Here is a 24708-nt window from a genome sequence, read left to right on the forward strand (position 1 = left end):
TCTCTCTCTCTCTCTCTCTCTCTCTCATTCACTCTCAAATAAATAAATATTTTTTAATCCAACAATGGAAGCCAGAAACTGGTTCGTTCATGTCTGTAATCCCAAGCACTTGAGAAGCTGAGGCTAGGGCCTGGCTTGAGCTCAAGAACAGTAACAGTCTGGGCTACAACTCAGTTCCAGGCCAGCCTGAACTACAGTGAGACCCTGTCTCAGGATAAAGAAGAAGAAAGAAAGGAAAACAACAACAACAATGGATTCAAGCAGTCCCATAACCCTCAGCAAATTTAAAATCTGGGTGTTTGTGGTCATCAGACCTCAACATGACAGTGTCATTCTGCCCTTGAGTTTCTGACACTGCCATCGCATGCATCTGCCTCTTCCTTATCCACCCACACTCCCTCAAGACCCCAGATCCAACCGTCTCTGAACACCTGTTTCAGTGGGAGTTGCAAAGGCCACAGTTTCTTGCCCCGTTATGAATTCCCTGACCTTGATCTGGGGCAGAAAGTGGCCGTGGACGGGGCTATGGTTGCCTTTGATGAAGGCACTATGAGAGCAGCAGTTTCTTTTAGATGTGGCTGTGTAAACAGTCTGACTGACATGTCAGGTTCAACTTGTAAGAGGCCAATTCTGTCTCCAGAGTGGCTGTCCAAGGAGCTTAAGGACATCTTTGCAGCTTCCCAACAGATATATACACCCAATTTCAGCCCTTGGATCATAGACCTCCAAGGTCAATGGCAACTGAGTGTCCTGAAATCCCATCATCCCATGCTATCAGCACTCAGACCTCCCCAACAGTTCAAGAGAAGCCTGAGAAATCACACCAAGACATATGCACAGTGCTCTTTATTGTCACGCGCTATCCATGGCAGGGGTGATGGGAGAGAAGCCCCCAGACAGAGCGGTGGAAGGAAGGGGAAGTGAGAACCACCGACTTCCCACACTCTGTCCTTCCCCCGGCTAATGGTGGCACGAGCTTAGGAACCAGAGGGGGACATGAAAACAAGATGCCCTCAGATACAAGCACAGTGTTGCGTGAGAAGGTTGGGCACCGTTTCATACTTGAAAGAATAACCCCCATCGGAGGTGATGCGGACACGCAAGGGCCTCATGGTCCCCGGGAAGGCCGCACAGCACAGCTGGCCTGGCAACAAAGAAAACGGCTGCACGGGAGTAGGCGGAACCCCAGGCACCGGCAGCGTCAGGTCTGGAGAAGTGGGCAGCCCACAGCTGCCATGGCAGTAGTGAAAGATGAAATTAGGAGGGCTCACGATCCAGTGGTCCCAGCCCAGTTCGTGGAAGGAGATGTTGAGTGAAGCTCGGTGGCAATAGGCATGGGCAGCAGGTTCGGGCGGAGGCCTCTGCAGCAGGCGCAGCGCGGCGGGAGACCAAGGCCAGGACCCCGGGGCAGCTGAGCGGCGGGCCCTCTCTCCACCGCGGGGTGGTTTGGCCCGAGTGTGGGCCACCAGGAAGGGTGTGGTCTCAGGCCGGGCTGAGCAGGAACAGAGAGGGCAGCGCAGCAGCAGCGCCAGGACTGGCCGGGTCAGCAGAGGGAGAGCAGAGGTGGCCAGGTGCAGCACAGCCCAGCGAGAGGGACCCTGGCCCAAGGACATGGGCACAGCCATGGGCCCCCCAGACGACAACACCAACAGGTTCAGCAGGGGCCCAGAGCTATTAGTCGCCACTGCTGTGGTCTTCCTGTCCAGCCCCGTGTGGAACCACAGCTGGGCTGCGGTCACTTGGCGGCTGCGCATGTGTTGCGATGGGCGGAACACGAAAGTGAAGAGACCCTCCTCAGCCTCCTGGACCAGCCCTCCGGCAACTGGATCCTCCTCACAGGTGGCACCTGCAGGGGACAAAAGAGGAAAGGGAAGACAGCCTTGCTGACCAAACCTGGAACCCCTTCACCTCTGCTCAGATGTATGCGGTTCCTGAGTTCCGGGGACTTTTCAAACACTGCTGAGTGCCCCTCCCAGACCTGGACACTCTCCGGAGTCTTGGGAAAACAGACATGGGCTCCCCAATTTTACATTCATCATTCAAGACAAAACATTGTCAATTTATCCCCTGAGTGGTTTTACCAATTACTATTCCAAACAGCAGTGTGTAGGAGTCCCTGTCACTACACCGTCACAAGCACTGTGATTTGCTGGGCTTAAACGGTATCCATCATCAGATAATGTGAAGTGAGGTGATGATGCTGTGTGCATGTGTTTGTTCCATCACCCTCTGTATTTTTTGGGGCATGTCAGAAATTTGTATGACCAATTCCTTAAGTTAATTGTGGCATGTCAGAAATTTGTATGATCAATTCCTTAAGTTAATTGTGCTTCTAAAGCACAGCTTGGGCTGGAGAAATAGCTTAGTGGTTAAGCGCTTGCCTGTGAAGCCTAAGGACCCCGGTTTGAGGCTCGATTCCCCAGGACCCACGTAAGCCAGATGCACAAGATGGCACATGCATCTGGAGTTCATTTGCTGTGGCTAAAGGCCCTGGCATGTCCATTCTCTTTCTCTTTCTCTCTCCCTCTCTCTGCCTCTTTCTCTTTCTGTCTGTCTTCACTCTCAAATAAATAAAAATAAACAAAACAATTTTTAAAGCATAGCTTAACACCAAGAGTAAAGAGGAAGAAACTGATAAAACATAAAGATCTGATTTCAGTACCCAAAACCTATGTTTAAAAAGCTGTGTGTGTTTGGTTTATTGTCTGTAAGCATAGAAGTTGTCAATACAAAAAAAAAATGTTTAAAAAAGCGCTGTATGTGGTAGTATGTACTTGTAATCCTAGTGCTGGGGAGGCAGCCAGTGTAGCCTACTTGGTAAACTCCAGGCCAATGAGAGCCCCTGTCTCAAAATAAATAAATAAATAAATAAATAAAGTCAAGTGTTGCAGTGGCACACACCTTTAATCCCAGCACTGAGGAGGCAGAGGTAGGAGGATCGCTGTGAGTTGGAGGCCACCCTGAGATTACATACTGAATTCCAGGTCAGCTTAAGCTAAAGTGAGACCCTATCTGCTTGGGGTGGGGGGGGAAGGGGTGGCATTGGGAGGAATGACACCCAAAGTATTCTACCCTCCACATGTATGTGCACATGCATGTGTGCATGCATACACACACACACACACACAGAGAGAGAACAACACAGAAAGGAAGAGGATGAAGAAGAGGAGAAGGAGGAATGGAAAAGGAGGAGGAAAAGGGATAAAACTCAAAATAGAAGCCAGTCCTTCCCAAGAAAGTACAGTTGGCATCCTTTTCCTGATGTACATACAGGCTATAGTAAATAATTATAAACCAAAGCAAAGAACTGGCCATTAAGGCCACACTATGACACCACTTCTCTTGTTGTGATTAACAACTGACCCATTTTCAGGCAAGAAACTAAGGCTGAAGAGAGGAAGTGACATTCAGCTACTGAGTGGCCAGGGTAGGATTCTCCCTGACTCCAAGGCACACTTTTCCCCACAGCGCAGCACAGAGTCTGAAGCAAAGGAGACAGAAGGGTCTCTCCATGCGAGAAGACGAGGAGAGAGCCCAGTGGGTGGGGCGGGGTGGGGGCTTTATTCACCCAGTGGGACATGGGAAGCACACGGGGAAGTGAGACAGGAACTCAGGAGAAGGCAGATTCGTTTCCCAGGGGAGCTGTCTGCTGCATCCCCGATACCCAAGTCCCTTGGCCTGAGGCTAAAGAACCAAGGCATGGAATAGAGAACAGAGGCAGGGATCGGACAGGCATCTTCTCGTCTTCATCTCTAGAGAGATCCTTAGCCTCCCAGAAACCAGTCACTTTAGGTGCACTGGTTCACCCAAGCCTTACAGGCGGGTGCTACCTAGGTGGACTTAGGAACACCATGGCCCCTTGTTGCAAAGGCAGCTCGATGATGGGGCTGAGCTTGGCACCTAAACCCATGCAGTAGTACCAGCTACTTCTCAGTTACCTTGCCAGCCCCGGCCCGCATTACCTGTGGCTGGGAAAAGAATCGCTTGGGAGACATCCTCCTCCTCCTGCTCAGAGGCCTTGTGCACATATCCCCCAAGGGCGTGTCTTCGGGGTAGCCGCCTCACTCCTGGACCCCCACTTTCCCCAATCACTGGTGGTGGTCCCAAGGCATCCAGGATCAGGGACCTCACCTTGAGAAGCACAATCTCCCGATCCAGTTCTGGCCCATGGCAGCCAAGCGCAACCTGTGTGGCCAACAAGAGGAGCAGCAAGGACAGTTGGGGTGCCATAGCTCTACCCTGTGCCCCTTCAGTCCAGGTCCTCCCGCTCTCCCCTTCCCATCCCACCACCCCTCTCTTTTACCCTTCTCCCCCAGTCTCGCCCAGCCCTTCCCACGCCCTTTAGTCCCAGTTGCCCCTGCCCATGGCATTGAGACCTCCTATCTCTGACGCAGACGTCTGTGTCCCTGAGGCTTATCTCCCACTCCCGCCAAGAATGTGGGGGAGGGGGCTGAGGAGGGTGTTCACCCCAAGTGACCTTACCCACACATACAGACATACAACCTATCCCCCCCCCCACACACACGGTCTTACATCCTAACACAGAGGGTGACACCAGGTGCCACAGGAGCCTGTCATTTATGAGGGCGACAGAGTGCACTAGCCCCCCCCCCTCAATTTCTGGGGCTACTTTTGAGCCACAGCAGCTGCTGAACCAGCGTGGGAGGAAGGGCTGCTGGGGCTAGAACTGGGGCTCCGAGCAGGGGGCAGGTGGTCCCGCCTGCTCTATACTTAGCCCCGGAGGAGCCAGTCTGGGCTCTTGTCTTCCAGCTGTGTCATCAGAGAATATTTTTGGGATTGGCAGCTGCAGGCGCCTCTGCCACTCAGGGCCAAGCCTGGCTGGCGGTTGAGGACCTGGCGGCTGGAGGTGGGAGGGAGGAGGGGAAAGAGGCCCAGGCTTGTGGGAGGGGGCTGGGAGGAGAGGCTCCCGGGAGCAGGAAGCTAGGCCGCGGGCGGACGAGGCTGCGGGGCCCCTCGCTGGAGAGGCAAACAGGAAGGACTGCCCCCCTGCGCTCTGGGCTCGGGGCCCGGGAATCTCCGCCACTCCGCAGAGCTGCCGATCGGGCCCCGGGGTTAAGGAGTGGGGCGAGGCACGGGCGGCCGGAGGAGAGCTCCGCGGGGTCCCGCGCCTGCTCCCGCCTCCCTCCCGGGCCTCCCTCCGCGCCCTGGGCCTCGGCGAGCCCTCCTCCTCCTCCTCCATCCGTCCTCCCTCCGGTCCCTCCCGGCCGGCGTCGCAGCTGCCCTTCTGCAGCCGCGGCGATGAAGGCGGGCTCGGGGGACCAGGGGAGCCCCCCGTGCTTCCTGCGCTTCCCGCGGCCCGTGCGGGTGGTAAGTGGCGCGGAGGCCGAGCTCAAGTGCGTGGTCCTGGGGGAGCCGCCGCCCGTGGTCGTGTGGGAGAAAGGCGGGCAGGAGCTGGTGGCCTCGGAGCGCCTGAGCTTCCCCGCGGACGGCGCGGAGCACGGCCTGCTGCTGAGCGGCGCGCTGCCCACCGACGCCGGGGTCTACGTGTGCCGCGCCCGCAACGCGGCCGGTGAGGCCTACGCGGCGGCCGCCGTCACCGTGCTCGAGCCACCGGCCCCGGAGCCCGCTGCCGAGCTCGCCGAGCGCCCGCTGCCGCCTCCGGGAACCGGAGAGGGCGCTCCGGTGTTCCTGACGGGGCCCCGGTCCCAGTGGGTCGTGCGTGGCGCGGAGGTGGTGCTCCAGTGCCAGGTGGGAGGGCTCCCCGCGCCCACGCTGTACTGGGAGAAGGACGGGATGGCCCTGGACGAGGTGTGGGACAGCGGCCACTTCGCGCTCGAGCCCGGCCGCGCCGCGGGTGGCCCGGGCGCGAGCCTGGCGCTGCGCATCCTGGCGGCGCGGCTGCCCGACTCGGGCGTGTACGTGTGCCACGCCCGCAACGCGCACGGCCACGCGCAGGCCGGCGCGCTGCTCCAGGTCCAGCAGCCCCCGGAGAGCCCGCCCGAGGACCCGGACGAGAGCCCCGCGCCCGTGGTGGAGCCGCTCAAGTGCGCGCCCAAGACCTTCTGGGTGAACGAGGGCAAGCACGCCAAGTTCCGCTGCTACGTGATGGGCAAGCCCGAACCCGAGATCGAGTGGCACTGGGAGGGCCGCCCGCTGCTCCCGGATCGCCGTCGCCTCATGTACCGCGACCGCGACGGTGGCTTTGTGCTCAAGGTGCTCTACTGCCAGGCCAAGGACCGCGGGCTGTACGTCTGCGCGGCGCGCAACTCCGCGGGCCAGACGCTCAGCGCCGTGCAGCTGCACGTGAAAGGTAGAGCACCGCACCGCGCCTCCAGAGCCCTGCTCCCCTTGGAGCCCGGGGAGTTAGTAGAATGCCCTTCCCCGCCTGCCTCCCACAGCCCAGAGATGCACACTTAGGAAGTCTTCAGGGTGCACTGGAATCTCTCACCAAACCACTCAAGCCCATACTGCAGCAGATGGTGAAGTGCGAGCCTTGGCGAGGCCAGGCCTAGAACTGCCTCGTTCGGGGGTTTTTCAACGCTTGCTATTTTAGTTCTCCTTCCCCAGCTGAATCCCCCCCTCCATCCATAACCCCAGTTTGTAAGACGCATAAAAGAAGCGCTCCATAGGCGTAAATTACTAAGTCTAAGTTCATAAAGTGCACGTAGGAGACCAATCGGTAAGAACAAGGGAGCTGTTGAGTTGAAAACAACATTTGGAGTGGCGGCTGTGTTCACGGCGTTTGGTCTGAGTCTGCGGGAAAGCCCTTGCAGAGCTCCTTGGAGCAACTAATTCACAGGAGAGCTAGATTTGCTGGAGGACAAACCTCCGGCAGTCAGTGCTCTTTATGTTTCAAGGAAAATGAAGGCAAGAAAAAAAATATATATATATATGTATATATATCAGAGTTGAATCACCAATAACAACTAACAAATGCTTGCATTATTAATAAACAGAAGATTCAGAGAAAGCAGAAACACACCCCAAACTCAAGCCGGAAGCTACAGTTCTCCATACTAGGATTTCATCACAACTTGAGGGATTTCACCTTCCCTAGTTACTGCGTAACTTTCTCCCTCCGAGGAAAATAAGTTGGCAAGTTCTCTGGAGCTCTGCCTGGCACATAACCGGACATGTGGCACCTGGGCTGTGACACTGGCCTCGTGGGTACAGCTTAATGTGCACAAACTTGCCCGGACAGTGCAGTACTGCACTGGAATGTCCTCAAGAAAGAAAAGCCCAGGCCGGCCACAGGAACTTCCCAGAGTGGCACGAAAATGTGCTTCTCTGGCAAGTTAACCCTCTGGTGGTTTACAACACCTTTCTTTCTTTCTTTTTTGAGGCAGGGTCTCATTCTAGCCCAGGCCAACTTATGGAGTCTCAGGCTGGTCTCGAACTCACAATGATCCTCCTACTTCTGCCTCCAGAGTGCTGTGCCACCACACCCAGCCATGTTTTCTATTTTTTAAAATAAGTTTTGAAGATGGCTAGAATGCTTTAAAAATGAAATTTTGGCGTAGAACTTTCTAGAATTAGGGAACAATTTGAAAGTCACTGAGCCAGATCAACCCACGCCTCCCTTATTCCTGTTTCACAAGCAGGGAAATGAGGTAGGGGCATGTTAAAATGGACCCCTCCTAAGTGCCCAGGTCAGGGCTAGACATTAGGCCAGCTGACTTCCCTTCTGCGGGTCTTGCTGCCCCGCCACACGCCCACTGGCTTTGGCGGTGGACAAGCCCTGTGGGCTAATGTACGTATAGGAGTCACCCATCCTCCGTGGTGGTCCTTCTCGACAGCCTCTTGCTCTTCTCTCCCTCCCCCCTCTCTCTCTGCAGAGCCCCGCCTCCGCTTCACGAGACCCTTGCAGGACATAGAGGGCCGCGAACACGGGATTGCCGTGCTGGAGTGCAAAGTGCCCAACTCCCGCATCCCCACGGCCTGGTTCCGAGAGGACCAGAGACTGCTGCCCTGCCGCAAGTACGAGCAGATCGAAGAGGGCACTGTGAGGCGCCTCATCATCCACAGGCTGAAGGCAGACGACGACGGCGTCTACCTGTGTGAGATGCGCGGCCGCGTGCGCACGGTGGCCAACGTGACGGTCAAAGGTCAGGCGGCCAGTGGGAGGTGGCCGAGGCTGACGCTGCCGTGACTTAAGACCCCAAGCTGACAGACGGCCTGTGCACATCTCAGGGCCCATCCTGAAGAGGTTGCCCCGGAAGCTCGACGTCCTGGAGGGAGAGAACGCAGTGCTGCTCGTGGAGACCCGCGAAGCTGGGGTCGAGGGGCGCTGGAGCCGCGATGGGGAGGAGCTGCCTGCCACCTGCCAAAGCAGCTGTGGCCACATGCATGCCCTGGTCCTCCCAGGGGTGACGCGAGAAGATGCTGGCGAGGTGACCTTTAGCCTGGGCAACTCCCGTACCACCACTCTGCTCAGAGTCAAATGTAAGCACGTGAGACCTGCAGCCAGAACCGGGGCAGGAGGGTGACCAGATGCCAGTGCCTGGGTTGGCTAGGTGGATTTTTTTTTTTTTTTTAAATCACAGGGCTGTAGGGGGTTTTGGGAAACGCACAGCTACAAACCCTGCCTCTGTCTCAGGTGTCAAGCACAGTCCTCCGGGACCCCCCATATTGGTTGAGATGTTCAAGGGCCAAAAGAACACAGTCCTGTTGACCTGGAAGCCTCCCGATCCACCTCCCGAGACCTCGTTCATTTACCGCCTGGAGCGGCAGGAGGTGGGCTCTGAAGACTGGATCCCGTGCTTCAGCATTGAGAAAGCTGGAGCTGTGGAGGTGCCAGGGGACTGCGTGCCTTCTGAGGGTGACTACCGCTTCCGCATCTGCACCGTCAACGAGCATGGCCGCAGTCCCCACGTCGTATTCCACGGTTCTGCCCACCTGGGTGAGTCACTTCTTGCCAAACAGCAATACTCGTACCCGACCCAAGTCATGTCCTCCCATCACCTCTTCTCCCTTTCCTGGACCTCGGTCCCTGTTGCCGTACATTCTTCCGCCTGCCCACCCCTGCTCCCTGCTACCCCTTCTGATTCTGAATGCCGTGCACCGTTCCTGTCTCAGTGCCCACAGCTCGCCTGGTAGCAGGACTTGAGGACGTGCGCGTATATGACGGGGAAGACGCTGTCTTCTCGCTCGATCTCTCCACCATCATCCAGGGCACCTGGTTCCTTAATGGGGAAGAACTCAAGAGAAACGAGCCTGAGGGCCAGGTGGAGCCCGGCGCCCTGCGGTACCGGGTGGAGCAGAGAGGCCTGCAGCACAGGCTTGTCCTGCGAGCTGTCAGGCACCAGGACAACGGGGCCCTGGTGGGCTTCAGCTGCCCTGGTGTGCAAGACTCGGCCGCTCTCACCATTCAAGGTTGGTGCTTGTGGAGACCCAAGGGGGCAGATAGGATCAAAACACAGAAGTCCTATTGGCCAAACAAGGTGAATGCTGTTCACATGTCTTACAGCCGGGCTGGGAGAGTACGGAGCATCCATGATGGGCTCAGATTAAGGGTCCAGAGGTCTGGATGACACGTTTCAAGACACACACAGCACACAGAGCACCCCTTGTCTTGTCAGCCTCATATCTGTTTCAGTAGAGCTTTATAAGAACCCCTGTCATGCTTGGCTTGGGTTACAGCTCAATAGTAGAGCACTTGCCTCCTATATCTAAGGCCGTGGAAAGGAAAAATCCTATTATATTTTTTCTTCATCTCATTCTTCTTCTTTTTTTTTTTTTTTGAGGTAGGGTCTCACTGTAGCTCAGGCTGACCTGGAATTCACTGTGTAGTCTCAGGGTGGCCTTGAGAGTTGATCCTTCTACCTCTGCCTACCGAGAACTGACCAGGGTCTTAGGAGAACTCCTGTGATAGTCCAAGAAGGATGCTCGCCATGACCTCCTTACCTCCCACTAGGCTCCATGTCTTCAAGGTTCCAGCACCACACTGCGGACCGAGTTTCTATCACATGGGTCTTTGGGAGATACACTCAAATCATTCCCAAGCCATACCAACACACAGTTCTGTTTCTTGCTTTTGTTTTTTGAGGTATTACTGTTGAACTCAGTATCTCATATGTATGTTGAGCAAATGTTCAGCTACTGAGCTCTTCTCTAAGGCCCCCAAACCTATTTTTTTTAATTTACAACTTCCATGATTATAAAGACACCCCTCCACTTACCCTTTGAAACTCCATTCTCCATCATACCCCCTCCACATCTCAATCAGCCTCTCTTTTATTTTGATGTCATGATCTTTTCCTCCTCTTATGATGGTCTTGTCAGGTAGTGTCAGGCACTGCGAGGTCATGGACATCCAGGCCATTTAATGTCTGGAGGGAGCACATTGTAAAGGAGTCCTACCCTTCCTTTGGCTGTTATGTTCTTTCCGCCACCTCTTTCGCATTAGACCCTGAGCCTTGGAAGGTGTGATCAAGATGTTACTCAGCACTCCAGTCACTTCTTTCTAGAACTATGATACCTTTTAAGTCATCCCAAGGTCACTGCCATCTGAAAAGAGAAGATTCTCTACCCAAAGTGAGAGTAGCGCCCCAAACCTATTTTTAAACCTCCCAGCAACTGCATTCATAGCACGTGTCTTCTCCATGTATCCACCCTACACCGAGCACATGTGCTGGCGAGAGGAATGCTTACCTGGCGGAGTAGACCAGGGATGCTACAGAGCAGACTTGTCTCCGTACAGAGAGCCCAGTGCACATCCTGAGCCCCGAGGACAAGGTGTCCCTGACCTTCACCACCTCTGAACGGGTAGTGCTGATCTGTGAGCTCTCCCGGGCGGACTTCCCAGCAACTTGGTACAAAGATGGGCAGCAAGTGGAGGAGAGTGAGTCGCTGGTGGTGAAGGTGGATGGATGCAAACACCGTCTGATCCTTCCTGAGGCTCAAGTCCGAGACAGCGGCGAGTTTGAATGCAGAACAGAAGGGGTGTCAGCCTTCTTCAACGTCACTGTGCAAGGTCAGAAACCATGCTGGCCTAGGCGTTTCAGGCTGAGGCTGGTTCTAGGTGCCCTGCAAGCTCTACCCCCTAAGTCTGCTCTCAGTGGGTGGAGGGGGCATGATGGAGTCCCTGTTAGGGTGGGCTTAGTGAGCCAGGTCCATATTTAAGGTCCTTAGTACTTGCCTCCTGTGTGTGCGTGCGTGTGTGTGTGTGTGTGTGTGTATGTGTCTGTGTGTCTATGTCTGAGGATGGAGTCCAGGGCTCTGCACATATTAGGCAGACACTCTTTTTTTTTTTTTAATTTTTAATTTATTTATTTGAGAGCGAGAGACACAGAGAGAAAGACAGATAGAGGGAGAGAGAGAGAATGGGCGCGCCAGGGCTTCCAGCCTCTGCAAACAAACTCCAGACGCGTGCGCCCCCTTGTGCATCTGGCTAACGTGGGACCTGGGGAACCGAGCCTCGAACCGGGGTCCTTAGGCTTCACAGGCAAGCGCTTAACCGCTAAGCCATCTCTCCAGCCCTTAGGCAGACACTCTTATCATTGAACTACAACCTCTTCAGCCCTGAACATTTTTTGTTTTTGTTTTTTGTGTTCTTTTTTTCCCCCAACACAGTCCAGCATGCGTATCCAGCACCTCACACACACCCTTTGCTCTGGACTGTTTGAGGCAGCTAAGCATAGTTTGGGGAAGAAGAAAGGGGAGCTAACCTCTGTGGAGCACCTACTCTGAGCCCAGCGATGTGCTAGGTGCTTCACACCTGCACTGTTTTGTCTGAAGAGCTTCCCAGCTAGATGAGGGGCAATATACCTCCAGTCCACAGATAAAGAGACAGGTTCAGAGAGGCCATGTGACTCCCCCATTATCGCATACTCAGCAGAGATCCTATGGCTTGGATTCACACCTAGGCCTGCCTTGCTTTCTTCTGCTATTTGAGGTGGTCAGGCCATGCAGAGGTATGAATACTGGGGATCTTCAGGAGAAGGGACCTGGTCACCGAGGTGTATCCTCAAAGGGGATGGTGGGATTCTAGCCAGTGCATTGGTCCAGTGGTTCTCAGAACACAAAGCAGGGGCACCCTGGAAGCTTGCTAGAAATGCGTTCCTTGGGCCTCCTGGGCCATCTCGAGCCAGAACACCCCAGACCAAGCCTGAAGGTCCTCTCTTAACAAAACTTGACTCTTAAGGAGGGCACCATAGGAGCTGTGGACCCTGCCATTGCCTCTCTGCCACCCCTCTACACTGCGAGGAGATCCTGTGGCCTGAACGCACACCCTGACAGGGAACTCACTACCTGTGCTACTCAGCGAATATCTGAAATGATTAATTGATAATGAGAAAAGGTTTATTTTGGCTCACAGTTCCAGAGGCTCCATCCTAGTGGTGTGTGGACCCATTACTTTGAGGCTGTGGTGGAGATACTAGATGACATGGCCAGGGAGTATGTGACCCATCTTCATGGTCAGGAAATCAGAGAGAGGAAGAGGCTGGGATGCCACCATCTCCTTTGAGGATACACCTCAGTGACCAGGTCCCTTCTCCTGAAAGTCCCCAGTATTACCAGCCTGACCACCAGACCTTTACATGTGAGCCTTTAGAGACACGGCTCATATTCAAAGATAGCATTGTTTCTGGTTAAGTCATCCTCCTTGCAAAGGAATTAGCAAACTCAGTCAGGTGGCTTGTGATAGGAACCTTTTCTCTGCCCGTGCAAATAGCAGGCGCCACATGTGAACTCTGTGTCCCTACCCACCCACTTCTGGGAATCCACGAGGCTCTCAGGCACCACATAACCTTCAATCATCTTAAGCCACCATGAGAGGAGGATCATCCCTAAGCACCCTACATGACATGGTTTTGAGAACACCCTCTCTCGTTGTCCTCCCGTACAGAGATGTGTCTACACTCTAGGCCAGTTTAGACTTGGGGCTCCCATGTGGGAGGTGTTTCTGTGACCCATGTTTGTCTCCCTCCAGACCCCCCAGTCCACATCGTGGACCCCCGGGAGCATGTGTTTGTACATGCCATCACTTCTGAGTGCGTCATGCTGACCTGCGAGGTGGACCGAGAGGACGCCTCTGTGTGCTGGTACAAGGATGGGCAGGAGGTGGAGGAGAGTGACTTCATGGTGCTGGAGAACGAAGGGGCCCATCACCGCCTGGTGCTGCCCGCCGCCCAGCCTCCCGATGGTGGCGAGTTTCAGTGTGTCGCAGGAGAGGAGCGTGCCTACTTCACTGTCACCATCACAGGTTCGGGCAGGAGCTTCTCTAGATCACGTGACAGTTCTCCCAGGGGTCACTCTTGTAGCTCCTGTTACCCTCCTCCTAGGTGGTCAGATCTCCCTTTCTCTTCCTCACAAGTGGTGTGGCCACGACTACACTTGTACTGGCCGTACATCATCAGGGAGGCCCTCCCTTCTCCATCCTCCAGAGTCCCCTGCCAAGGAGGAGTCTTTGGAGCCAACAGTTCTACTGTAGGGCAGATGGTACCAAGTACCGGAGGAGTCAGAAGATCTCAGAGGTCTTCAGGGGACCCCAGTTCCACCTGGGAACCCAACTCTGTCCCACATTTCACCCTTCATATCATCCCTGTCTCATCGTAGAGGATGTGGACTTTTTACAGCTGAGTTTGACGCCATAGTTTCCATTACGCAGCTCCTGCCCATTGCAAAGCCCACTGTGCTTTGAACACTGGGGTCATGTCTCCCTGGCTGTGATGACATTGAACAGCTACCTAAGGGAGGCCCCTTTCCTCCAACACATAGCTGACTATCGAAGCACAGGAAACAGGCCTGGATTGGGGAGGGCAGCAAGGCATGCTGGTCCCACCCTCTCCTGCGCAGCAGCGACTGTCTCTGTCCCCCAGATGTCTCTTCATGGATTGTGTATCCCAGCGGCAAAGTGTACGTGGCAGCTGTGCGCCTGGAGCGGGTGGTGCTGACTTGTGAGCTGTGCCGGCCCTGGGCTGAGGTGCGCTGGACCAAGGATGGGGAAGAGGTGGTGGAGAGCGCGGCGCTCCTCCTGCAGAGGGAAGACACCATCCGGCGCCTCGTGCTGCCCTCGGTCCAGCTCGAGGACTCTGGCGAGTACTTGTGCGAAATCGATGATGAATCGGCCTCCTTCACTGTCACAGTAACAGGTGTGGGCCCAACCCCAGCTGCCCGGAACCACGAGGGGACAACTCTGAGCCCATGGGCAGGGTAGCTGGCCAGATACGCTCTCACTTAACAAGCATGCCAGGATCAGAGGAGGGAGGTGTGGGTTGCAGGTGCATGTACGAGGGTCCCTGCTGAAAGAGCCAGGGTCAGTATTGGCGTAAACAAGCCCCTCCCCAGCGCCAAGGCCAAGGCCAGTTATGCTCCAGGAGCTCCTTGACGGAGCACTGTCTGGGCCAGGTGCTGGAGCCGGTGGTGAGTAATTCACACTCGGTCCCCACCCCACCCCCATTCTCAGGGAGATGCCAGTCTAGCTGGGGAGGCAGCTGTTAACCAGGGGTCGCAAATGGGCAGCCCCTGGGGCCCTGTGCAGCCCATAGATGTGTTTTGTTTGGCCTACAGAGACTTACCAAAGTCAGGACAGTTCAAATAACAATCCGGAGTTATGCGTCCTCTTGAAAAAGCCGAAGACACGGCGGCTCTGGTCCCGCTTTCCCCCATGGCGACGAACGGCTGGCACTGAGTAGCAGCAGCTACCCCATAGTACGGGGCTCCCCCCCCAACCCTCTCTATCTCACCCTCCCTGCCATTCCTTCTTGCCTCCCCACAGACCACTTCATTGAACTAAGGTGCCTGGCCTCTGTGGGCATTCGATTTTGCGACCCCTGTGTTAAACTAATAAATACACCAATAAATGTGCCTTGACACCTCGTGATAAGTGCTATGAGAGACTAGGGCTCCAAAGAGCGGAGAGGCAGGGAGGGCCTGGGAGAAAGTCACCCAGGATGACCATGTCTGGGAGGGGCTCTGGATAGTCAGTGGCATGCCAAAAGACTGGGACATTTCCTTCTCAGAGTGCAGAGCCTGGCAGGGAAGCCTGAAATGACTCAGACCGTGGGCTGTCAAGGACCAGCACAGGAATCCCAGGGCTGTGTCTGATCCCCTGGTTACGATGCAGGAAAAGCCTTAGTTTCTGATACTGGAGCGAAGTGGACGTAAGGAGTGGGCAGAGAATATTCTAGGTGGAAAAGGTACAGGGTAACTGTGGACCTGATGGTTCAGGCTGGAGACCTAAGGGCTGCAGGTCATGATGCCAACAGTGTGCGTGGAGGTGGGAGGGTGTGCTTAGGCTGCTCTGAGTGGCACAGAAGAACCCTGGCGGCACTGGAGCAACCATCCTATTGCTGGCACAGTTCCATTGCTTTCCTAGCCTGCCCTAAGAGTAATGCCCAGGCTGAGCTGCTTAGAGACCCCAGAGGGCACAGCCCACAGTGCCAATGAGGCCAGAACGCACATTCTGTCCTCTAGCCACCCACACCCTCTCCTGTCCCCAGTCCTGGCTGGACATAATGGCCACAGCCACACAGAATTGCAGCCCGTGATACCAGGTGCTTTGCAGGAAGTTCAGGTAAACACCACCTCAGCCCCAGGCCACGACACGAATCAAACCCCCACCCTTGTTGCACCTTTCCCCAGCCCACAGCACCTCCCCCAGCACTCAGCAGCCGCCCTCTACAATCTTCAAGCCCTGCAGGGCCTGCATCCTCCAGACACTTGGAGAAAGCCCATCTGTGGAGGAGCTGAGTGGGCTGTATGAGCTCAAGGCCACAGTCCCCCTGGGAGGCAGGGCACTGAGTGTGCGTCGTGGGTACATCTACCCATGCAAACCTAGTGAGGGAAGTAAGCAGCTTTCCAGGCAGACAGCAAGGTGGGCAGGCACAGGGAACCATGAAGATCCCCAGGGGGCATGGTCCTGAGGGCCAGCTTGGGCTCAGTACGCCCCTGCTCACCTCCAGTATTGACTTGGCTCCTTTTCTCTGGAGCGGCCTGTACTTGGAGATGAGCTCACAGAAGCAGCGGGTGGGGTGGCATCCCTGCAGGGAGAACTCTCCAGCAGGTGTTGGCAGCTCTTGTGCACAGATGCAAAACAACAATAACAACAACAACAAAAATTCACAACTTCCTGAAAGCCTGGGCCTGGACTCCCACTGCCTGCATGGTGCGAATTTGCCACGAATAGATGGTGTCTCTTCCTCCTACTTGGAGGCCATGCAGCCAGCTGTGACCTTAAGGACATTGCCTTACCACTCTGTGCCTCAGACCCCTCATCTGGAAAAGGCAGGCAACACAGTACTTACCTGCTGGGCTCACTGGGGGCTTAAATGTCTGCTGTGCTCAAGGGCTGTTCCTGCAGTTACAGAAGTTGCTCCTTCAGATCCACTATCCTTTATCCACAATTCTGAAATAATTTTTAAAAAACTCTCAAAATCAGGGAGCTTGTTAAAAGTTTGCTAATCAGTCATTTCAGTAAAACTGAGCTTATTTCTACTCTTTATCTAGGAGGCTTAATATATCTGTACCTTTGCATCTGTGAGATAATAACTATATCTTTTAATATATCCTGCTGAGGGCAAATACATTATGCAGCATAACCGTGAATATGAACGTTTATGAGGGGGCTTGGGGTGGGGCTTGAAGGTATGTGCCGCATGACAAACACATCATTTCTAGACTGCAGAACATTCTGGATTCCCTGACATGCCTGGATTTCAGAGGACGCGATTAGGGATCTATTGCTGCTCACCATTCTACTTCCCATCACACAGGCAGTGGGTGGTGTGGGGGAGAGCCAGGCCAGCAGTGACTTTGTTTCAGCTGCGGCTGCCTCCGCCCCGCAGAGCCCCCGGTCCGGATCATATACCCCCGGGACGAGGTGACCTTGATCGCAGTGAGCCTGGAGTGTGTGGTACTGATGTGTGAGCTGTCTCGAGAGGACGCCCCGGTCCGCTGGTATAAGGATGGGCTGGAGGTGGAGGAGAGCGAAGCTCTGGTGCTGGAGAGCGACGGACCGCGCCGCCGCTTGGTGTTACCGGCTGCCCAGCCCGAGGATGGGGGCGAGTTCGTGTGCGATGCCGGAGACGACTCGGCCTTCTTCACTGTCACTGTCACAGGTCGGCAGGCTCCGGGGCGCCTCGGGGGAGGCAGGAAAGCAGGGAGGGGCTGCTGGGTAGGCTCCCAAATATTCCACCTCGTAGGGACTCCTACTTGCCCCCCCCCCCAACTCATGGGCTCAGGCTTCCTAGCCTCCTCCTCAGCCTTCCGAGAGCCCAGATCAAACTGGGGCAGTAACCACAGGCCTGGTGAGAGGGAGCCCAGCAGTTAGGACCATTTTCATTCGCTCATTCAACAGGCACTCACTGAGCAGCTCCTATGTGTTAGAATTGTCCTAGTTATTCTAGGGTACAGATGTGAAGCCATGTGTTCATGGCTCTTACATCCTAGCGAGAGTAGACAGGTGAAGATAAGTAAAACACTTGGCTTGTCAGGTAATGTGTGTCAGAGGCAAAACATGGAAGGGGTTGGGGAGTGGGGCAGCCATAGACAAGGGGGCACTGATCGATAGATCCGAGTGTGAGGCCAAGCTGCCCCTTCTGTCTGTGAGGCAGTGGGCAAGTCCCTTTCCTCTGGGGCACCTTCTCTGTGAGTGGAGGGGAGAGTCAGGAAGCAGTCTCAGGTCAGACCTGTGTGCCCCTTCTCTGCCACCCATCAGCACCACCAGAGAGGATTATACACCCCGCAGCCCGCTCTCTCGATCTGCAGTTTGGGGTTCCAGGGCGTGTGGAGCTGCGTTGCGAGGTGGCCCCTGCTGGGTCCCGGGTGCGCTGGTACAAGGATGGACTAGAGGTAGAGGCGTCAGATGGCCTGCAGCTGGGCGCCGAGGGGCCCGTCCGTACCCTCACTCTACCCCACGCCCAGCCGGAGGATGCTGGGGAGTATGTGTGTGAGACCCGGGATGAGGCCGTCACCTTCAACGTCAGCCTGGCTGGTGGGTGCCCCGGTCCAGCCTGGGGTGGGCAGTTAAGGGTAGGCACAGGCTCTCACATCTTCCTTGCTTTGTACAGAGCCACCAGTGCAGTTCCTGGCACCCGAGGCAGCCCCAGGTCCACTGTGCGTGGCCCCCGGGGAGCCAGTGGTACTGAGCTGTGAGCTGTCCCGGGCTAGCGCCCCTGTGTTCTGGAGCCACAACGGGAAGCCGGTGCAACCAGGAGAGGGGCTAGAGCTGCAAGCTGAGGGTCCCCGCCGTGTCCTCTGCATCCAGGCCGCAGAACCCACGCACACAGGCCTCTACACATGCCAGTCGGGGGCGGCTCCCGGTGCCCCGAGTGTCAGCTTCAGTGTCCAGGTGTCTGGTGAGTGTGACCCGGGCAGGAAGTCTCGGAGCAGCGCGGCAAACCCAGGGCTTCCCTAAGACGCCGTGCCCACCCCTCGCCGTGTCCACCCCTCATCCACCCCTTAGCTCCTTTCCCCATCTTGCCTCCCACTGCCCTCCTCACTGCCTGGGCGCCTCTCCCTCCCAATGACCCCCAGCTCTAACCCCACAGAGCCCCCCGTGAGGGTGGTGGCCCCCATGGCAGCCCAGACGAGGGTTCGGAGCACCCCAGGTGGGGACGTAGAGCTGGTGGTGCACCTGTCCGGGCCGGGGAGCCCCGTGCGCTGGTACAAGGATGGGGAGCGCCTGGCCAGCCAGGGGCGGGTGCAGCTGGAGCAAGCCGGGGCCAGGCAGGTGCTACGGGTGCGGGGGGCACGGAACAGGGACGCTGGGGAGTACCTGTGCGACGCACCCCAGGACAGCCGCATCTTCGTCGTCACTGTGGAAGGTAACAGTGCACCTGTTGGGCCCTGGGAACCCCAAGGGCCATCTGTCATCCTCTGGGCCCTTCTCATCTCCCCTCCCCCTGCCCGTCTTGCTACCCTTGGCTCCCACCAGTGTGTACATGACTGTCTGTCATTCGTGAGAGGGCACGGAACTCCCTTTTCTGGGACCCCCCCCCCACACATGGCACGGCCCAGTGGCTAAGAGCAGGGCCTCTGGACCCCGCTCATTCACGGTGCCACCCAGAGTCTGTTGTCCAGGAGTTGTGTGACGTTGGCCAAGTTGCTGGACCTCTCTGAGCTGCAGCTCTGAAATGGGGGCTAGCTCGGTGGTGGTCATTAAGTGCTGTAAACAAAGACCTGTTGTAAATGACGTATGAATACTAGGGAGTTGGGAGGGCACCAGGGTGGGATTGTAAGGAGCTGGCTAAAAGTACTTGGCATGGCCACACAGCAGAACTTCCCCAAAGCTGTGTTAAACAATAAGAAAATGAGGGGCGAGAGATGGGGGAAAGACCCGTCCAGTTCACCGCCCCCCCCCACTCCACCCTGCAGAGTCTCCACCAGGCAAGCTGGTCTCTGAGCTGACACCCTTGACTGTCCACGAGGGCGACGATGCCACATTCCGGTGTGAGGTCTCACCGCCAGATGCCGACGTCACCTGGCTGCGCAACGGGGCTGTTGTCACCCCGGGGCCCCAGCTGGAGACAGCCCAGAATGGTTCGAGCCGCACCCTGACCATCCGGGGCTGCCGGCTCGAGGACGCTGGGACTGTGATGGCAAGAGTAGGGACGGCAGCCACAAGTGCCCGGCTCCACGTGCGAGGTTAGGTTTGGTGCTACTGACGACAAAGTGCTGTGTTCCCTGGACCTCCTCCCACCCCCCAGCTAATGGTGAGATAAGCAGAGCCAGCCCCTAGCCCAGTAGGCTCCAAGGCCTCCTCTTTTCTCCCCTGCCAGAGACAGAGCTGCTGTTCCTGAGGAGGCTTCAAGATATCCGGGCTGAGGAAGGCCAGGACGTGTGCCTGGAGGTGGAGACCGGCCGAGTGGGCGCACCAGGGACCATTCGCTGGATGCGAGGAGGGGAGCCCCTCCCGCTTGACTCTCACCTCTCCATGGCCCAAGATGGCTGTGTCTACCGCCTGTCCATCCACGGTGTCCTGTTGGCCGACCAGGGCACCTATGGCTGTGAGAGCCACCACGATCGCACCCTGGCCAGGCTCAGCGTGAGGCGTGAGTGCCCTGTCCTGTCCTAACACTTCGGCTATCATTGCACAGCCTCTCCTGGCTCGCCCAGTGCCCCTGAGACCCGTCCCCCACCAAAGTGCCCCTTGCTGCTAAGCAAAGTCTGCCCTGGCCATCCCATTCTGGGAGTGGGGCCTGAAGCTGCCTGCTCAAAGCAAAACCTCTTTTTTTTCTAATGTTTTCTAGTTACCTCTGAAGTCCACGTGGACTTTGCTTTCCGCTCCCTCCTTCCAAAATGGCTTTGCTAGCAACATAAATATTATAAGAAAACTCTCTGTGTTTATCCTTAGTCACGTGCCCCAGGAGTTCCTGTGCCCACTTAACAAGCAGAGCTAGCTGGCAAACAGCACCTCTCACCTGCTAGCCCAAGCTAAAGTCCTTCATTAGCTGTGTGACTTCATGCAAAAAATTTTTTTGTCTCTCTGGGCCAAGCCTCCTTAAAAATGGAGCCCCTGCCTACCTCCAGAGACTTGGAGGATGTTGACTGAGATGGCGCAAGCTTAGTGAATGGTTGTCACTGGTGATACAGAGCTCCTTCTCATCACAATAAATCCATTTCCTCAATGCTCTCGAACTTGTAGGCTCCATAGAGGTCAAAGCCAAGGATCACGCGGCACACAAACCACATGGTCGAGCTAGGCTCCAATCTGTGTGTCCGACTTCCTGCTTCTTAGTGTCATGGTACCTCTCAGCCCGCTAGCTTCACCTCACACCCCTTCGCGCATCCTCCTTTCTTAACCTCGTTACATCTCTTCCCCCCACCATCTGGACTCATGTGGACAGGGCCTGTGTAACATCGAGTCGTGAGCCAGCTCCTGCACCCACGCCCGGGGTTGGAGCCAGCATTTTCCCTTTCTCTCCACACCAGCGCGGCAGCTGAGGGCACTGCAGCCTCTGGAGGATGTCACTGTCAGCGAAGGGGGCAGCGCCACCTTCCAGCTGGAGCTGTCCCAGGAGGGTGTGACTGGGGAGTGGGCCCGAGGAGGAGTCCGGCTGCAGCCGGGGCCCAAGTGCCACATCCACTCGGAGGGCCGCACTCACTGCCTGGTGCTCAGCGGCCTGGGCCTGGCCGACTCGGGCTGTGTCTCCTTCACTGCAGACTCCCTGCGCTGCGCTGCCAGGCTCTCTGTGAGAGGTGTGGCCTCTGGCTACCTGCCTGCCAATCCCCTGCGTGTGACCACTGATCTAACCACCGTGTGGCCGCCCCTCACTGACTGCCCTGCCTGAGCGTGGTTGGTCTTACTGCTCCAGTCCTGTGTGGCCCTGCAAACCAGTGCCTTCCTGAGCATGCCACGCCTGGACATGGCTCCACTGACCACTCTGTGACTCCCTGACCACCCATCTCTTGTGGACTCTCTAATCTACTGACTGGCCACTTAAGAGTGACTCCACTCGTAACTGTGCTTGATGGTCCCACTTTTCTGCTTCTAGCCCCAATATGTTCTCCACTGACCCGGTCATTTTGAGGCTCCCTCACTGCTCTGCAGGCCCATTATGTCCCCCACTGCCTGGAGTCTAGTGCTGCCCATGACACCCATGCGGCCCCTTCTGGCAAGACTTGTCCCTGGGCCTGTGGCATCTCTGCTTCACTCCAGCCCTGGCATGTCCCTCACTGACCCCCCTCAGCATGCGACTGCCAGCTGGCCACTCTCACCCCATCAGCTCGGTGGCCTTGCTATATTGCCCACTGTCCAGTATCCCTTTTGAGCAACCATGTCCCCTGCATGTCCCCTACTCACTAGTGGCCTAAATGTGTCCACCACTGACCTAGTGTGCCCAAGTGTGTCCTTGTCCCTGCAAGCAGAGTCCTCAGCCTTTCCTCACCCCTGCTCCCTTGGCACTTTTCCCATTCCCACTCTCAGAGGTCCCAGTGACGATTGTACGGGGACCGCAGGACCTAGAGGTGACGGAGGGCGACACAGCCACGTTCGAGTGCGAGCTTTCCCAGGCCTTGGCTGACATTATCTGGGAGAAGGTCAGAGTGTAACCCGGTGCAGACCTGTAGATGTAACAATAATGCCTTTAACAGCCCTCACTGACCCTGGGTGCCTCACACTGAGCTAATCCTTTCATCTTACATCAACCGTTTGAGGTAGGCCTGTTATCACAATATCTACGAGGGAGCAATCTCATTAGGATGAACTGAGTTGCCCCAAAGTAGACAGAAGGGGTAAAGCCCCTTATTAGAATCTTCATATTTACCTGATTCTAAAATCAATGCTTTGTGTGCAGGGTACTGGGCCACCCGTGCCCGTGGTAACCCTTCTCAGCCGTAAAGCCCCCAAAGGATGGCACCTTCTCAAAGGGGTGTCCCATGCTGGGTGTGGTTGTGCACGCCTTTAATCCCAGAACTTGGGAGGCAGAGGTAGGACGATCTCTGTGAGTTCGAGGCCAGGCTGAGAGACTACATAGTGAATTCCAGGTCATCTTGGGTTAGAGGGAGACCCTACTTTGAGAAACCAAAAGCTCCTCCATAAGGCCCTCATTAGCTGGCCTCCAGACCTCTCGGCATCCACAGAGAATGAGGCCCACCTTTCTGGGCGGTGACCACCAGAGTTGCCCAGGGCTCGGCCCGACCCTCTACGCCTCCCCCCACCCACCAGGACGGTCGCGCGCTCGCCCCCAGCCGGCGGCTGCGACTCCAGTCGCTCGGCCCGCGCCGCCTCCTCCAGCTGCGGGGCTGCAGCTCCTCGGACGCCGGGATCTACAGCTGCACGGTGGGGACAGCCCGCGCCGGGCCGGTCCGCCTGACCGTACGCGGTGGGTTATGGGGAGATGCCGGGGCTGGGCCCCGCGTGGGGCGTCGGGGATGTGGGGGAGGGCGGTGTTTCTAGAGAGGGGGGCGTGGTCTGCACCACCTCCTCGGTCTCACGCCCCCGGGCCTCCCTCCTCCGGGTGCAGAGCGCGTGGTGTCGGTGCTCCGCGAGCTGCAGTCGGTGCGCGCCCGCGAGGGCGACGGCGCCACGTTCGAGTGCACCGTGTCGGAGACGGAGACCGCGGCGCGCTGGCAGCTCGCAGGCCGTCCGCTGAGGTCCGGAGACCGCGTCCGCATCCGCCAGGAAGGTCTGCGCGCCCCTCGACCCTCTCCGGGGGACCCCCCTCGCCATCCCGCCCAGGGGTCACATAGACCCCGCCCGCTGGGACGAGCCCCGCCTCCAGCGCGAGCAGGCCACACCCCCGGAGCCGGGTCTCCCCCGACTTTCCCCTGCCAGTCCTGAGCCCCGCGCCGCCCCGCTTCCCTTCCGCCTCCCAGGTCCGCCTGGCGAGCGCGTGCGGACCCAGCAGGGGCCTGGTGCGGCGTCGCGCCCATTCCCAAGCCCTCCCCAGCTTCCCTCTCCCCACAGGGAAGAAACACATCCTGGTGCTGAGCGGGCTGCGCGCCGAGGACGCCGGAGAAGTCTGCTTCCAGGCGGGACCCGCCCAGTCCTCGGCTCTGCTGGAGGTGGAAGGTACGCTGCGGAGGTGGGGGCCGCTGGCGGGGGCCTCATCTCTCCGGGTCGTGGCGCTGATGGACGGGAGGCTGACTCTAGAAATGCTGCCCCTTCGAGGGGGCTCTCTCGGGACTGGTCACAGAGGGCAGCGCGTTTCGTGTGGGAGAGATGGGAGGGGCCTAGATGGCATGCCGAGCATGGAGGGCTGATGCCAGGAGTGCATGCAGGTCGTAGGGAGGGAAGCTGCGCCTCTCCTGATTAAGCCCCTGTCCCCCCACTCCCCAACCCCAGCGTTGCCTCTCCAGATGTGCCGCCGCCCCCCTCGCGAGAAGACAGTTTTGGCCGGGCGCAGGGCCGTGTTGGAGGTGACAGTGTCCCGCCCCGCGGGACACGTGTGCTGGATGCGGGAAGGGGTTGAACTGTGCCCGGGCGACAAGTATGAGATGCGCAGCCACGGCCCCACCCACAGCCTGGTTATCCATGACGTGCGACCTGAGGACCAGGGCACCTACAGCTGCCAGGCTGGCCAAGACAGCGCCAACACACGGTTGCTGGTAGAGGGTAAGGCCCTCTGAGCAGAGGTCGCGGGGTGGGGGTGGGGCACCGGCCGAGCCGGAGGAACCACTGAAAAGCTGCAGCGCTAACACATGCCCGGGGAGGTGTCCAGAACTCTAGGCAGGTTCTTGGCAGTGGGTTCCTGTCCGTGCGAGGAGTAGGGGAGGGTTTTGGTCAGGGCTGCCTCGCTCCCTCCTGCTTCTGAACCATGCCTGTTTCTCCTGAACACCTCATTTCTACCAGTACCTCTCCGTCCCACAACCCACCATTATCTGAGCCGCCTTCTACCCACCTAGTGAATTTACCATCAGCCTGGACAGAAGGCTCCAAACTACTTCCATTCTTTTCCTCTTTTCATATGGAAGGTGCCCCGCTCCCTGCCCCACATCCCCTAACCCACATCCCCGCATTCCTTTTGTGTGATCTGCTTTGTGCCATCCTAACCGCCCCTGTGGGTAGCTTCAAGAGGGGCTCCAAAAAGGTGGGATGCAGCTCTTCCCCTGTGGGCGCCCAGGGCCTGTGTGTGTGTGGGGGGGGGGGGATGGCTCTACTCTCCCCTCAGCCTCACCGGAAGTCATTCCTCTGCAGGTGACTAGAGGTCTGAACCAGGCCAGGCTGGCACCCTCGGCGAGTTTGGAAGGAGTGTGCCCTTACTGTTGGCAGGGTGGGATGATGGGAAGCAGAAGTGTCAGGAAACAATAAAAGTGCTGTGGTTCATACCCCCGCCTGTCTGTGTGCCATGAGAGGGCAGACCT

General features: G+C 57.1%; 2 protein-coding genes across 8 annotated transcripts; one reads left to right on the forward strand and one right to left on the reverse strand.

Moving 5' to 3' along the window:
• Positions 1-831: 831 nt before the first annotated feature.
• On the reverse strand, positions 832-6285 carry Inha (inhibin subunit alpha). 5 transcript variants are annotated; one of them, XM_045147406.1, is made up of 3 exons: positions 6021-6285; positions 3963-4185; positions 832-1846 (listed from the first exon to the last, which is right to left on the reverse strand). In XM_045147406.1, exon 3 carries the CDS (start codon positions 1752-1754, stop codon positions 1014-1016), a length of 741 nt encoding a protein of 246 aa, XP_045003341.1. In that variant the 5' UTR covers positions 1755-1846; positions 3963-4185; positions 6021-6285; the 3' UTR covers positions 832-1013. The 5 variants fall into 5 exon arrangements, with proteins under 5 accessions (XP_045003341.1, XP_045003342.1, XP_045003339.1 ...); XM_045147407.1 differs by lacking the exon at positions 6021-6285 and adding an exon at positions 4732-5147; XM_045147404.1 differs by lacking the exon at positions 6021-6285 and adding an exon at positions 4534-5147.
• Positions 4896-24672, forward strand: Obsl1 (obscurin like cytoskeletal adaptor 1). Of its 3 annotated transcripts, XM_004662896.3 has the most exons (21): positions 4896-6271; positions 7797-8066; positions 8152-8403; positions 8558-8860; positions 9037-9333; positions 10661-10933; positions 12893-13165; positions 13782-14054; positions 16749-17021; positions 17621-17896; positions 17973-18260; positions 18453-18728; positions 19279-19548; positions 19683-19955; positions 20836-21102; positions 21830-21942; positions 22571-22727; positions 22869-23030; positions 23312-23416; positions 23690-23959; positions 24542-24672. In XM_004662896.3, the coding sequence occupies exons 1-21, from the start codon at positions 5260-5262 to the stop codon at positions 24547-24549; spliced, it is 5691 nt and encodes a 1896-aa protein (XP_004662953.2). In that variant the 5' UTR covers positions 4896-5259; the 3' UTR covers positions 24550-24672. The 3 variants fall into 3 exon arrangements, with proteins under 3 accessions (XP_004662953.2, XP_045003338.1, XP_004662954.1); XM_045147403.1 differs by lacking the exon at positions 18453-18728 and having other exon boundaries at positions 4898-6271; XM_004662897.2 differs by lacking the exons at positions 16749-17021; positions 17621-17896; positions 17973-18260; ... (8 more) ...; positions 23690-23959; positions 24542-24672 and adding an exon at positions 14473-14785 and having other exon boundaries at positions 4907-6271.
• The last annotated feature ends 36 nt before the right edge of the window (positions 24673-24708 follow it).

Source organism: Jaculus jaculus, chromosome 4, assembly GCF_020740685.1.
Source record: "Jaculus jaculus isolate mJacJac1 chromosome 4, mJacJac1.mat.Y.cur, whole genome shotgun sequence".
NCBI classification, from domain to species: Eukaryota; Metazoa; Chordata; class Mammalia; order Rodentia; family Dipodidae; genus Jaculus; species Jaculus jaculus.